Source organism: Neolamprologus brichardi, chromosome 14 (genome assembly GCF_056152115.1).
Source record: "Neolamprologus brichardi isolate AB-2024 chromosome 14, ASM5615211v1, whole genome shotgun sequence".
Lineage (NCBI taxonomy): Eukaryota > Metazoa > Chordata > Actinopteri > Cichliformes > Cichlidae > Neolamprologus > Neolamprologus brichardi.
In genome coordinates, this window is record NC_142117.1 from 39786294 (window position 1) to 39801346 (window position 15053).

At 42.9% G+C, this 15053-nt stretch overlaps 1 protein-coding gene across 2 annotated transcripts; it reads left to right on the plus strand.

Moving 5' to 3' along the window:
• The first annotated feature begins 58 nt into the window (after positions 1–58).
• Positions 59–12829, plus strand: LOC102796899 (heterogeneous nuclear ribonucleoprotein L-like). 2 transcript variants are annotated; one of them, XM_006801246.3, is made up of 14 exons: positions 59–206; positions 1429–1544; positions 1911–2148; positions 3312–3397; positions 3650–3746; positions 3984–4056; positions 8268–8300; positions 8960–9031; positions 9447–9694; positions 10736–10857; positions 11307–11508; positions 11606–11663; positions 11814–11924; positions 12142–12829. In XM_006801246.3, the coding sequence occupies exons 1-14, from the start codon at positions 129–131 to the stop codon at positions 12198–12200; spliced, it is 1593 nt and encodes a 530-aa protein (XP_006801309.1). In that variant the 5' UTR covers positions 59–128; the 3' UTR covers positions 12201–12829. The 2 variants fall into 2 exon arrangements, with proteins under 2 accessions (XP_006801309.1, XP_035768158.1); XM_035912265.2 differs by lacking the exon at positions 8268–8300.
• The last annotated feature ends 2224 nt before the right edge of the window (positions 12830–15053 follow it).

Sequence of the window (15053 nt, forward strand, 5' to 3'; positions counted from 1 at the left end):
GCTGCCTTGGCCTATCATATCGCGTTATGTATTGAAAGTGGGCGTGGATTCGCAAGCCTCGTTTTTCTTGACTTTTCCGTCCATTTCACTTCGTCGTCACTACCACCATCCTTTTTAACCGGGACAACATGGCTACTGCAGCTAACCGTTACTACAGCGAAGACGGCAGGGCAACGAAAAGACAGAAAACCGACGGAATGGCCACGGTACGTTGGTCTCAGGAAGAATGGGAATTAATTTAGCGTACAGTGTGAATATACGCAGCTCGGTAACTCATTTCTCGGTGCAGTTTGATTCATTCAGATGTGAGCTAGAAAAACTGTGTCACGACGCGCCGCAGGTTATTAAATCCATGCCCGCGAAGATAGTTGTCCAACAAAACTGGGCGTTTTACAATGTTTTTCCATTTAAACGCTGTGTAGTTTAGATTGCAGCTGCTCGGGATGTGTCTCTGGGCGTAAATAATATTGTGCCCGTGCCTTGCCCTCTGAATGGAGCTGTCGGAGGGCGGTTTCCCCGGCTCGGCCTTGCCGTAGCTCGGCTTTGTTCTAGTGCCGGTAACGTTAGCAACGTGCTAGCTATTAGTAGCCCACGAAATAACCCGCTTTTTATTGTAGAGATCATTAGTCCATACTTTGAGCAAGCCAATTATTATTATTTATTTTAAGTTTATACAGAACTGTATAACTATGCAATTGAAAGCACGTTATTCGAACTGTGGGCCTGATTAGCACCCCTTCCCCCCCAACTGCTCAAAACTCAAACGGGATAGTGACCAGTGTTCAGTCCGAGAAGGACGCACAGAAGTGCAACAAACTGGGAATCCTGAGTGTCTCACTGAGTAGCTTGTTGGTGTAGCTAGGTGTAGTTTTATTAGACCATGTGGAAGAGAGCGTGTTACAGTATTAAAATATATTTTATCTTTTGTGGGACGGTTAAAAAAACCCCGCAAAAATGCACATTAGGGAATTTTCCTTCCACTCGCAATTATTTCTGCAGGATAAATTCGTTAAGCGTGTCAGAAGAATCCTTAAATAGATGACCCGATGTCCGCAGGTGGCACAAGTAACTGGACATGTTTCGAGTTTCCTTCATTGATTGGCAAATATTTTGGTGCCCAATAAAAGGAAAATTCCCAGTATTGTATTTCATTTTTTTTAAATGCAGGATAATCCAGTTAATTTCTTGTCTTTCTTCTTCAAAGTAACTGCTTTTGTGATTTGGCGCTGTATAAATATAGATCAATTTAACAGTTGTTGAAATCCTGAATTAAAGCTAAAAGTCTGAATAGAATCGCATCTCGATTGTTTTGTGGTCCTTATACAGTTGCATAATTACAAAGTCTCTCACTGTACGGATGCTCGTCGTGAGCCAGGAAAAAACCTTCATAAAGAAGAGGTCTACAGTTTGTTTTTGTTTTTTTAATAGGGATACGAAGATCCGCACAAGACCCTTCCATCCGTGGTGGTCCATGTCCGGGGGTTGGTGGATGGTGTTACAGAAGCTGACCTCGTGGAAGCCTTGCAAGAATTTGGAGCAATCAGGTAAAAACTTGGAATAAAGTTTTCCACAAGCAGCAGCTGAGTGACTTTTAATGATTGCTTTTAAACCAAACCCAACTCTGGCCTTCAACTACATAGAGAAATGCTGATCCCTTTAGACCCTCAGGTAGGGTCCTTAAGTCAGTGCTTATATCTGAAGACTTTGGAACAACCTCACCAAGGCTCGAAGCTTCATGACGTCCTTCAAACTACTTCATCAGATCCAGCGGGATGGTTTTTACATGTCATTCATTTATCAGCTTTTAGTTTGTGTATTGTCTTAGTTTGGCATTCTCTGTGAAGATTTTTTTAAAGGTGTGATATAAATAAAGTTATCAACTCCCAGCTAATGTGTTCTGTTTGTCTTAGCTATGTGGTGGTGATGCCCAATAAGCGTCAGGCGCTGGTGGAGTACGAGGACATGAACGGATCATCCACAGCTGTGACTTATGCTGCAGACAACCAGGTATACATCGCCGGCCACCCAGCGTTCATCAACTACTCCACCAGCCAGAAGATATCCAGGCCCGGAGACTCGGATGACTCGAGAACCGTTAACAATGTTCTTCTGTTCACTATCATGAACCCCATCTACCCTATTACAACGGTGAGTGCAAAGATTTGTGTCATTACTTTGCTTGGACTGTTTTGTGTACCAGCTGACGGGTGTCCTTAAATGTCAGTGCTGTTGTTTTACCACAAACGGTTGTTAGTAGTTATGCACTGCAGGAAAAGTTTTAAAGTTGGCTGCCGCTCTGGTAGTTTGGAACAATGTCAGTTATGTGTCGGAGGCTGAAATAAAAGGGAAGCAGAGACCACAAATGCTACAACCCATACAAACACAGAGTATCTTTGCCATTTGTTGGAATGTGCTGCTTTTCTCTGAAAATTGAGTGGCGGTGCTGTAACGGTAGAAAGGCATCCCTGCTTAGATCATTCATGGACACTATACAGCCCCAGGCTTGTACCAGCCTGTAGACGTCCTGTCAGTGAAAGTGTATACACGTACACAATAGGGGTGGGCGGTATAAACGGTATACGGTCGAAACAATATAAATTTGGCCAAAGGTAGAGATTTTGACTATACCGCTCTACCGCGATAGCGCGTGTTGATGGTGACATCAAGCTGCGCCTGTTTTGGTCGAAAGCATTGCAGCGGCTGCAAACATCTGCAAATTATGCCGGGCGACAGTCATAGGTTAAGGTTAATATACTGCAACAACATGGGAACAGAGCAGCTGCGAGAGAATTCAGCATTAATGAATCGATGTTACAGAAGTGGAGGAAGCGCAGTTTTTGGCTTTCCCCATATTTCAAAAGTGCTTCATCTCTTTGCTGTGACTGTCGCCCGCCATAATTTGCAGATGATAATGGTTGTAGCCGCTGCGATGCTTTCGACCAAAACAGGCGCAGCTTGATGACATCATCAACATGCGCTATCGCGGTAGAGCGGTATAGTCAAAATCTATCGTTGGCCAAATTTATATCGTTTCTATCGTATATCGTTTATATCGCCCACCCCTACTTTAATGCTGTTTTGGGTAATTGCACAGCTAGAATTTTGTAACTCTCAGATTCTCAGACTGTGCAGAGGGTGGTGCTCTGATTGGGGGGAAATCTGGGAGTTTCAATAAAACTGATTATTTAAAAAAATAAATAAAAATAAATTGTATGAAACTTTTAGGGGGGGGAGGGGGTCAAAACTTGCATTAAGATCGTTTTGAATAACAAATCTAATCATAAAACTGGTGTTTTGTTTCATGTTCTCAGGACGTCCTCTACACTATCTGCAACAACTGTGGGCCGGTCCAGAGAATTGTTATCTTCAGGAAAAACGGCGTCCAGGCAATGGTTGAATATCCTTTCAAGTGTTCACTGGCTGCTATCTTATTTGTTAACTGTGAGAAACAAAGGAAAGCTGGTATCTTTATAAACATATAAGAAGCAGGGTGGAGATCAGAAACGTTTTTACAGTTGCTTAAAATTTACCCACAGTGCCTAACAGCATGTGGGTTTGTTTTTTGTTTTGTCTCCTGTCTTCTTTTTCATTCTTTAGTGACATTTAAAAAATCCAACTACACACCTTGTGCCCTTAACCGTGCCATCACGTTTGACTCCGTTCAAAGTGCCCAGAGGGCCAAGGCGTCACTCAATGGAGCAGATATCTACTCTGGCTGCTGCACCCTGAAGATCGAGTATGCAAAGGTAACACCTGCAAATAAAATTCTTTGTTAAAAGTGAATGTTTCTGAGTTAATGACATGTAATGAAAGCTAGTTATAACTAAAACTGATTCTAGATAGTTTCTTAGCCAAAGCCACAGTAGATTTGAGGGAAAGAGCCACCGGTTTAGAACCCCGGTCCAGTCGGTTAAAATTTTCATTTGACAGGTTAAAACTCGGATTTGTTTATTCATATAATTTTTTTTTATATTTTATTGCAGCCCACTCGTTTGAATGTGTTCAAGAATGACCAGGACACTTGGGACTACACAAACCCCAATCTGGGAGGCCCAGGTAAAACCTCAAGCAGCAGACACACACCCCCAGACATTTGCTTAGTGCTACATATGCTCTGTAGCTGAGAAGCCTGATACTGTTCAGCACCCTTACTGCCACTGTGGGGACTTGCAGCAAGCATGCTACTGGGCAGATGGAGGCAGCACTCTTCACTGATAATGCTACAACATGGATACATTTTTTTTTTTTTTTAAGTGTATGTGGCATATTTTGAAACAAACCAGTGTGGCATTATGACTGAAGCGTTACTTTGGGTTTTTACATTTCTCTGGGTTTTCAGGTTCATTAAGTAAAAACAAAAAAAATTTGTAATTTTTTATTTTTTACAAACCAGTATATCGCTAAGTGGAGAGACTGGCAGGAACAGACAGAGAGAAAGATAACATAGCGAGGCTAATATTTTCTGTGGCATCTTGTTGTTCTGGTTTACTTGTGTTTGAACTTGTTACGTGACCCTCCCTTCAGACTCTTAAGATGAGTAAATTATGGTGCTTGTGACTGTAGATCCTGCTTCTGCACCTGTCTAACATAGTGTGTTTCCCAGCAGCTCATTAAGTCAGTTCACCTCGGGCGGAAGTTACTGTCAAAACTGCAAAACAACAAAATCCATAAAGGGTTAAAAACAGCCACAGGCCAGTGATGGTGTTTATACCAGTCAGTTCACCTGCAAAGCAAACCCACCGTTAAACATTGTTTTTCTTTCTTTCTTTTCCTTGTTGCTGTTTTACGTTAAAGGAAGTCTATAACATTACAGAAACGATAAGGCTGGGGAAAAAGCAGGGAGGTGGAGGCGTTTCTGTTGCTTGATTAAAACTAAATCTAATCTAAATTAGAGCTAATGCGCAATATTTGCTCCACTACTTTTATTTTTAAAGCTCAAGTTGGTAATAATTTTGCAGTTTCAGACCAATAATATAAACAAATCTAGTATTCAGTCTTAAAGATTATGCTAGCTTCTTGTGTAAAGATGTTAAAATTACTTGGTTTGCAGGGACCAGTGGTTCAGTCTAATGCCTGAAATAGGCTTCGGCAGCAAATCTGCCTCACAGCTTAAGAGGAAATGGAAAATCCTTTTAACCTTACTTCGTAACCTGATGTGTGCGTCCTGATAAATGTAATGACTTGAATGGCGTGGAAGGTAGAGGTGACAGGTTAGGACGTCTATTTCCCGCAGAAGTCTAAATCAAACTTGGACAGTTAAAGTGCGTTTTTGTTTTCTGCTGCAGAAAACAAAAAACTTACAGCTTGTTCTTCACATTACAGCAGTGTGACTGACTGGAAGCAACAGTGTTTACTCCTTTATATTTGTATTTATTTTTTAAAATTTAAATAAGACATTCTGATATTCTTCATGTAACTTAAAGTAGAGAAGATTATGGTTTATTTTTCCCAGTTTTGAGACAGATGTCTGTATGGTCACACTGACTGAGCATTGGCTGCTCTATTATTTCTCATTAAATGTCCTCTTGAATCAGTTCAGTCACAGAGAAGCTAACCTGCTATGTGTACATTTTCTTTCTGCTGGCATTTGCTGTTCCTGCCCTTCTCATGGCACATTTTTGCAGGAGTGTTTTTGGATATCTGTTAGTACTATTACTTTTTTTTTCAAAGTGTGGTTAAACTTTGACTTTAAAGGTACTTTTTTGTACAACTGAAGTTGGTCTATGGTTGGGCTGCACTCTTGTGTAATGCCACTTTCTACCCCGAGGTGCAGTGACTTAACCTAACCATTGTTAAACCAGGCGAACAGTTATTTACAATTGTAGTTTATTTATTTTTTTTTTTTAAATTAAGGTTAAGCATCTGAAGTTTTTAAGTGTTGTGGCAATTACAAAAGGTACCTTTAAAGTCACTTAACTGAAAAACATGTCTTTGCCACCAAGACTAATGCTGGTCTTTCCCACTGTTTTTAATTACACCTTAAAATTTACATTTCGGTTGACAAAACATGTTTGGGGGGGGGGGGGGGGGTCGGTAGTCGGGTGTAAAAAGCCAAATGTGCTTCAGTTGAAGTTTGTGCTTACATGTAATTTTGGCTGAGAACAGAGGTGTTGGACCAGCATCAGTTGACTGGCTATCTGTAATGGGTGACTTTCAAAAAAACCAACTGTGCACAGAAGCTTTGTGCAGATACACGCTGACATCAACACTCAGCGACCACCATCTCAAGCATCCACTTCTTCAGGGAGGACACTACCACTATCACACAGAGGGCCAAATGTCCTCTGAGATACCATCCATCCAACACGCCGATGTAGGACTGATACACCACTCAATCGTCATCTCTGCATTCTTGCACAAGACCCATGGAGACATTTGTAGAGTGTGGGGAGTTTTGGTACTGAGCTACACTCGGTACCTCCCCTCCGTTTCCCCCCTTCTTCGTCACTTTGAGACACAAGCAGCTACAGTGCTCCCATTGTCAACACCAAACGAAGACTGACACCAGAGAAGACACAGCACCACCCACCCAGTCAGAAGCTAGTGACAGGCATCTTTCACCACAGCAGACGATGCATACTGATAACAATCAGTCAAGATCACATTTTTTTAAAGCCTCGAGCTAAACTGCTCGTCACGCTTTGCGACACGAACGCAGCACACTGACGCCGTACCGACTGATCCACCTCACACCCTCGAATCAAGACATTTCCACTCACATTGGAGTCAACACAAGACAACTGATGAAGACAAGACACTGCTGACAACACCATCAGCACACTCAGAGCCCAGTCAGACCATCCACTGTGTCCCTCCCTCACATGGAGTTCAGCTTTTCTCTCTCGCTCTTTCTCCTCTTTCTCCCTCTGATTTTCTCACTACTTGCATCCCTGTTTAGCTTCTTTCTCCTTTTTTTTCTTTAAATATATTTAAGTCTCTAGAACCTGTGTAACACCTTCCATGTGATGCAGGTTTGGCAATTTGCGGCTAAGAGGAGCCAGCTTCCCCCCCACTGAAATGTGCTCTATGGCAGCTTCAAGTCCTACCTTTCCAAAACGCAACAAAAAGGATGGAAACGCCAACCAAGCTCCCCACCTACCAGTGGGCGTTTCAGCTTGCTAAACCAGGAAATCGATCCTGAGGTGGAGACTTGCCCCCCCACCTCCCCAAAAAGAGGAAATGGATAAGAGTTTGGGATGAAATGAGTTGAGTGGAGAGTGGTGGAACTGCCGCAGCAAATGTCTTCCTCCCACTGTTTGTAAACTTGCAGTAAGTAAATCGAGACCTGTTCTCAAGGAACATAACTGCACAGCACCACATGACCCCAAAGCCCAGCTACCAACATCGCCACACAAGACAGACATGACTCCATTCTTTTTAAATTATTTTTTTCCTTCCCCTCACACAGGCTTAATCTCTCTTTCTGGAAGAGGCTGTGGTTCTGTTTTCTAATGTCAAACCTGCTCTCTGTATGTCTGTAAGCTGTGTTGTCCTTCTGTTGGCAGTTTACAGCCATCAGTAATCTCATCCATCTTCCCTGGAGCTGTGCTAGTTTCTTTGGGAAATAAATCATGTTTTAATCTGGAGTTTGGGTGTGAACTTAATGGGCTCGTGTCGGATGTGCTTGACCACAGATGGCATAAAAGATGGGCGTAGCTACCAATACTGAAAGGTTTCTTCTAAATGGGCGGCAGGGGGCAAAAAGACTTGCAGCTGTGTAGAAGTCTATGGAAAACTGGTCCTTAGCTCCATTCTGTGACCTCACTTTCCTGATTGGTTTATGTTCTCACCGAGTAACGCATTAAGTTTACCAAATAAACTATGGACACAATAAGGTTTTCCAGGGTGTCCTATTGGCTATTTGCTTGTGAGTCACAAGTTGTTAGCCAAAGAGTGAGCGGTGCCCTTCGGGTTCTCTCGTTTCGTGTGGTTTCAGAACTCATCCTGAAACTTCCTAACAAGGCTTCGCAAACCAATGGTGGTTACGTCCTTCTTTTATTTAGTCTGTGTCTGTGACCAACCCTGCTAATTACAAAGCGGCACACACCTGGTAAAGCTAGGAGAGTCTAAATTTGTCACCTGCAAAGGTACCAAGCTTGCATTTCTTATAAAACTCTTCCCCACTGAGGACAGAAAGCCTTATCATTTACGAGTGGTCTTAACGCACTCTCCACACTTACCTCGGGTAACTTCACTTGAGTTAAGATGTAACCATGATTAACCTGGCTTCCCTTCTGATTGTGTATGATTATTGTGTACCTGTACAGATGGTGATGCAGATGGCAATGGGAGCAATGCAGGTGTGTGTGAGCGTACAAACTTTTTTTTTTTTAAATAAATTTAGCCATTTGTCATACTTATCCAGACTGACTTTGTTTGATACCCTTACCCTCTTCACTTCTGAGATCATCAGCATCCACCTCATCCTTGCCATTTACTCCTGTTCCACTTTACATGCTAAGGGGTTTAGCATTGTGGATGTTTTTGAGTTAAAGGGGTTTTGGGGTTATTTCCTTAGACCCTAATTCTGTCTCTGTCATTCATTACACGTCCTTGCCCTCCCCACCATTCCTTTACAATCACTCAAGACCAAAAGGGGCAGTTGCTGAGATGGTTGAGATGTTTGGAGTGTAATCTGTAATCTGAGCGGCTCTCGCAGGCCCGATGCATCTGGCCTGTGAGAGCCAGATGCATCAATCTTTAAATGCATGCGTTTCTCTTAAGTACTCTGATTAGTTTCTTTTTTTGTAATTGTTCCTCTGACAGATTATTTAGACGCTTTGGTGTGCACTCTGATGCATCAAAATGTCAGTTTACCATAATACATATTTTGTGCTCGAGCATCCCATTGTCATGTAGAGATTACAGTTCTGTTTCCAGACTTTTCTTGTTATATTTATCTCCTTTTTTTTCTTTCTCTATCTTTTTCTTCTTCCCTTTTGTCTTCCTGCTCTTATAGACGATGTGAATGCCAACCCTAACAAGCGCCAGAGACAGCCTGCTCTGCTGGGCGACCACCCTCCAGAGTACGGTAAGGCTCTCACGCCCCTGGGGAACAAGAGAACCCACTGAAACACAACATGCAAAATGCTGAGCTAATCTCCTCTGTACGTGGATTAATCCTAGTCCCAGACTGGAAGAAGGATTCAGTCGAGATCTAGTTTAAGACTAGGTTTATTAGCCCTAAACTGGGGAAACTGAGGTTTAAACTTTAATAATCCAAACTATCTACATCCAATATGAGTCAACAGTCATTTTAAACTTGGTACATTCAAGTTAAGACGATTGTGTAAAGTGGGTCCTCCACACAGTGGCAGTGAGGCGGTGCTGTGTCCTATTGGCTCTACAGATTTCAGTATTTTCCAGAAAAGCTTCCCTCACCCTGCTTGATTACTGGGGTTATTTTCACGTTTTCTCACTTTCCTGATTTCTGCCTCGTTCTTCAGGAGGCGGTTACCATGGTTACGATGAGAGCTACGGATCCCCGCCCTACGAAGGTCGCCGTATGGGTCCGCCAATGAGAGGGCGTGGAGGGAGAAGCTACGGTCCAGGCTACGGACCACCTCCCCCTCCTCCTGGCGAGTACGGCGCACATGCTGATTCGCCGGTTGTCATGGTGTACGGGTTGGACCCTGTCAAGATGAACGCCGACCGCGTCTTCAACATCTTCTGTCTCTATGGGAACGTAGAGCGGGTCAGTGCCTGTTTTTTAGAGCTGCTGCAGTGTAAATCATCAATCATTGATTGTGTTTGGTGTATGTGAAAACATCCTTCATCTCCCTCGAGCTCAGTAAACACTTTCCTGTTTATACTGTGGGTTAAATCATGAGTTCTAAGTACTGTATTGATTACATGGGTATGTTCACGCTCCCACAGTTGGTCAGAACTGTCCTGGTTTGAAAGAGCTAAGATGAAGGTGGGTCTTTTATAAAAGACATCAGTCTTTTATATCAGGCTATGGTCTTTATTTTAACGACATCGGTGGATGATGTCAGAGTTCGGAGCTGATGGATGTTTTCTTATTGTTTAGGACCAGAAGTAAGAAAGAACACAGGTCTAATAAAAGAAGATTTTGGTGCATGTCTAAGTCCCTGGGATGTCGTGCCTGTGGGTCTTCATGTGTGCTGTAGTAATTAATATAATATAAAACCCTGTAACTCTATATTATGACTTAAACCTAATATGGCACCTTTGAACAGTGAAACCTGAAGTGAGATTACTCAGGTGAACGTTAAGTTAATGCAAACATTTAAAATAATGAACACAGAAAAATGTAAACCCTGCGTCGGACCAGCACAGGCTCATGTTTTTAAATGGTAACTGGTACAGGTGTTGAGACCGTTATGCAAGTTTAAGTAGCAAATCTGGACACAATCTTTTTATGCAGTTAATGTGTATTCCTTCAGAAGTAAATGCACTGACATGAACATTTAACAATGACCCAGGAGGTGTATCACATTTGTTTTTCTAACTCCTGCTTGGATATAAAAGCTCAGTGAGCAGGAGGAAGTTACCAGCGGGCAAAATTTCACACTGAGAGTGAAACAAAGGAATGTAAGCAGGAAGTGTTATCGTGGCTGAAACAGAGTCAATATTTTCCACCTCAACAATACCACACTTGTGTCCAGTTCATCAGCACGCACACAAGTCAAGAGAGCAAATTGATTCTGTGTTTAGGTCAAAGCGAAAGGCAAATAGCAGAGCACCAGTCAATCCTGTCTTTGAACCCTTCCAGGTGAAGTTCATGAAGAGTAAGCCCGGAGCAGCCATGGTGGAGATGGGAGACTGCTACGCTGTGGACCGTGCAATCACTCACCTCAACAACAACTTCCTGTTTGGACAGAAACTGAATGTGTGGTGAGTTAAACTTGAACAGTTTAATCTACAAGTGTCAGACTGACGAAATCGCTCCAGGACCATCTGAGCCCGAACAAAGCAGCTTCTAGTCACACACAACAGTTTCACTCGCCCCAGCGTTAGCTGATAGTCGTTTGCCCAGGATTCTCTAATCTATCATCTGGATAGCAGATGGAGTTGAAAACATCTGACCAATCACAAACGAGAAGTCTACGGGCAGCAGAGTGGCTGATGTTAGTTTCACTTTAAAGACTTGAATCACACAAAGGCTGACACACTGTTTCAGTCCAAAGTAAAGGCTGTGGAAATGTCATCACAAAACATGGACACATCACCCGCTGGTTTATGCCTGAGCTTCTGAAGCTGCTGAGTTGTGGAGACTTAAATAGTAAGTTAGAGCCATAAATGATTTTAAAAGGCTGATCCCCCCCCCCCCCTATTCCCTGCAGCGTATCCAAGCAGCAAGCCATCGTTCCTGGTCAATGCTACGAGCTGGAAGATGGCACAAGCAGCTTCAAGGAATTCCATGGCTCCAGGAACAACCGGTTCACCTCCCCAGAACAAGCAGCTAAAAACCGCATCCAGCACCCGAGCAACGTGCTGCACTTCTTCAACGCTCAGCCAGAAGCCACGCCAGAGATCTTCTCTCAGGTCTGTAGGAGGAACTGTGCACATGCAGCCCAAGGATTCAAACTGACTATCACAAGTGTTGCACCTGCAGACCCTAACGATGTTTGTCTTCTTACAGATTTGTGACGAGATCGGTGTCAAGGCTCCTGTTAATGTCAAAATGTTCACAGGAAAAAGTACGCTGCTTTACACCCGCCTCCTCTTGACGTGTATTTGAGTTATGCCAGTGAGCTTTAAGAAGACTGGCAGATGCACCCGATGAATATTTAAAACAATGACTGAATCTGAATAACGTCTCATCACATTTCTGCATCTGTGCCCACCAGGCGGAGCAGCTCCCAGTGATCGCAGCGCTTCAGGTCTGTTAGAGTGGGAGTCGATCAACGATGCTATGGAAGCTCTGGCCATGATAAACCACTACCAAATGAAAAATCCAAGTAAGTTTTCAACGATGCTCTCAAGTATCCTTTAAATTATACACAGTAAGCAGTTGTCAGGTTAAGAGTTAACTCTAAGGAGCTGACAGTGCTTCACCTACACACTTGTTAAAGCACACATTCAGTTCAGTTGGGAGGCTCATTGCAGGAATTTTGTATATGGCTTGTTTTTGTTTCTTTGGGTTGAGCTAACGCTGACTCTCTCCTCTCTCTGTAGCCGGTCCCTACCCGTACACCCTCAAACTGTGCTTCTCCACTGTTCAGCACGCCAACTGAGCGCTCTTTTGTATCGAGGAAGCTGAAGATTGGTCCTGCATTCCCATGTTCACGTGTACTTAGACCATGACTGCTTGCGACACACCACGGGGGAGAAACAGATTTTCAACAGTCATGTATTGTAACCTCTCACAATGCAGTTGTGATTCTGTGTATTTGATATATTAAGCTTAACTAATGCTAACAAGCATTTAAACTTTTGATATTTATCCCCCAGATGTGTGGCATCAACATGTTTTCACCCCAGCCCCTCAATTACTGCCGTTTTTGTTAGAAGCCTCAAGTAAGATGTCATTGGACGCTTATCTTCTGACGTAACAGCTGTATTTGTAACTGAGAGTGAGAACAAGTTGGCATTAGAGTATCAGTTTGTGTGTGTCTTCAATATTAAGTTGTCCTTTTTACTTTTTTGTATCATACAGGAACCTGACATAGAACATTTGAAAGATTGTTCTAAGCTCGGGTTGTTCAGTGGCAGTGGACAACATGGTTTTTGTAAAAGCTGTCTTTTGCAACTTTTATCTATTTTTTTTGTTGTTATTTTAATTTGTCTGTTTAGGTCTGCGTCTTCGTGTCTGGTGCGCAGAGAATTTTGTTCTTACAAAATAAAAAACAAACTTGAATTCAAACTTTATTGTTCCATCATTCTGACTTTACCGTTCACTCTTCGGTGTCTTGAGTGTAAACATGACCCTCATTTTTTAATAATGCAGCTCAGAGTGGAGCAGTGTACTGCAGAAATAGATCAGCTTTAAGGTTAAACCAGGATAAAGTAGGTCCTATAAAAGCCAACAGAATCAACAAGAATGAGAATATTCAATCAAAATGAGTTTTATTTGGCAACATAATTCTAAGTTGTCTCCATCAGGGAGCGAGTCAGCCCCAGACCTTATTTGTAGCACCGGTTTTTATATAGATAACCTATTCTTGACAATGCACTTTATTGAAGTAGGCACCGCTCAATTATGAAGAAAAAGTCACATTATTATATTTAAAAAATGGTAAATGGCCTGTATTTATATAGCGCTTTACTAGTCCCTAAGGACCCCAAAGCACTTAACACATCCAGTCATCCACACATTCACACACTAGTGATGCAGCTACATTGTAGCCACAGCCACCCTGGGGCGCACTGACAGGCTGCCGGACACTGGCACCACCGGCCCCTCTGACCAACACCAGTAGGCAACGGGTGAAGTGCCTTGCCCAAGGACACAACGACCGAGACTGTCCAAGCCAGGGCTTGAACCGGCAACCTTCCGATTACAAGGCAACCTCCCAACTCTTGAGCCACAATCGCCCTTATTTAGTAAGAGTCCGAGGCACTATTCCTAAAATAACATTAAAATACCAAGAGGTAAGTAAAATACCTTGAAATGTGCATGAACAAAACTTAAACAGCACTAAGATGTGCTTAAAAAAAAGATGCCAGTGATCCAGATCTGAGGAACACGAGGGAGTCGGTGTCACCTACACGTCGTGGTCGTAAAAAGCCGGACACTGTTCAGCATCAGAAGGAACTCGGGGCCCGCCACGCTAGCACAAGGTCAGATACCGAGTGAGGAATTCATCCTGGTGTTCTCTAGCTGGGCTGAAGGACATCTGCCCTCCCTCCACATGGAGTCTGTTTCTTTCCAACTGTCTGATGCTGCCGCGGCAACATCGCAGGCTGTGGGGAAGAGAAAACAAACTTTATCCCACAAGCGGGTACATTCCAGCTCTACAGCAGCCAAAATAATGAAACAAAGGACCTTCACACAAAAACAGCTGTTCTGTGTAGCCTATTTAATTAAAAACCTTAAGGTAACAACTTATTTCATAGTGTATTCCTCGTGTTTTATCAGAAACGCTGTACTTTTAACATTAGGCTTTGCACTTTCTATGCTTTGAAAGCTTATAGGGTTGGATCAGGTGACCCTGAATCCTCCCTTAGTTATGCTGCAATAGGCCAAGGCTGCTGGGGGCACCAAGTGTTTCTTTTTCACTCACCATCTGTTGTCTGGGTTTATAAATGTTCTCTTTCTCCCCTCCGATTTGCTATTGTCTTCTCACACCATCTCATCTGCCTCGTCTCCATTTCCCATCCAACTTATCTGGAAATTGGCAAAGCATCCAGGCCAAACAGAAAGAAGACACTGCACGCAGATGTGCTTTGTTTTTCGTGTGGTAAGCCGTCTGCCACGACCGGCTGGTTTGGACTCGGGTTTTGGGAAAGGACAAATAATATAATAAACCCTCAGGAAACTGAGGAGCCAGAAAAACCTGCAGAAAGGCAAAGAAGACACAGACTCAATGACACACAAGAATCAAACAGCAGCAGAATCTCTCTTCTGTTTACTTTAATCTCTTTCATGTTTCCACTTTAGCGCTGTCGGTGGATAGTGTGTTGCCTTAAATATCCAGCCTAAGTCAGACGAAGCTTTGGTTTCTTTCATTATGTCCAGTCAGAGGAAAGTCTCACGAGCCAGAAAGCTAGAAGGACGTTAGTTCAGTGCAACAACTCATTGAGCAGCCTTTATATGAGCTTCAATGAAGCTACTCTAAATAAATTATATGAATAACAACATTACATCCTGAAGCCGAGACATCAGTATCATATCTGAGACAAGTCAAATTAGTGCATCCTTACAGCAGACAGTTCTGCGTTGTGATTGGTCCGGAGTCTACGGTCACTGTAGACAAATCTGCATTCATTCATTCAATCATTCAATGAGCCGTGTAGATATTTCAACACCAGGCTTTCCTGTGCTGATAACGGTTTTGCTAGGGACACAAACTATTTGTTCTTTCCACAGTTTGTACAAGAAATATATCTGGCTACTTTAAGCATAAGAATACAGTTGTGTAAAAGTA

What these genes read in the sequence shown, in the direction of transcription:
- LOC102796899 (XM_006801246.3), top strand. Translation starts at nt 129, where the DNA reads ATGGCTACTGCAGCTAACCGTTACTACAGCGAAGACGGCAGGGCAACG. An exon ending in CCCCAATCTGGGAGGCCCAG is followed by an intron (nt 4,057 to 8,267) that starts GTAAAACCTCAA and finishes GTACCTGTACAG; the next exon opens with ATGGTGATGCAGATGGCAAT. An exon ending in CGCCAGAGATCTTCTCTCAG is followed by an intron (nt 11,509 to 11,605) that starts GTCTGTAGGAGG and finishes GTCTTCTTACAG; the next exon opens with ATTTGTGACGAGATCGGTGT.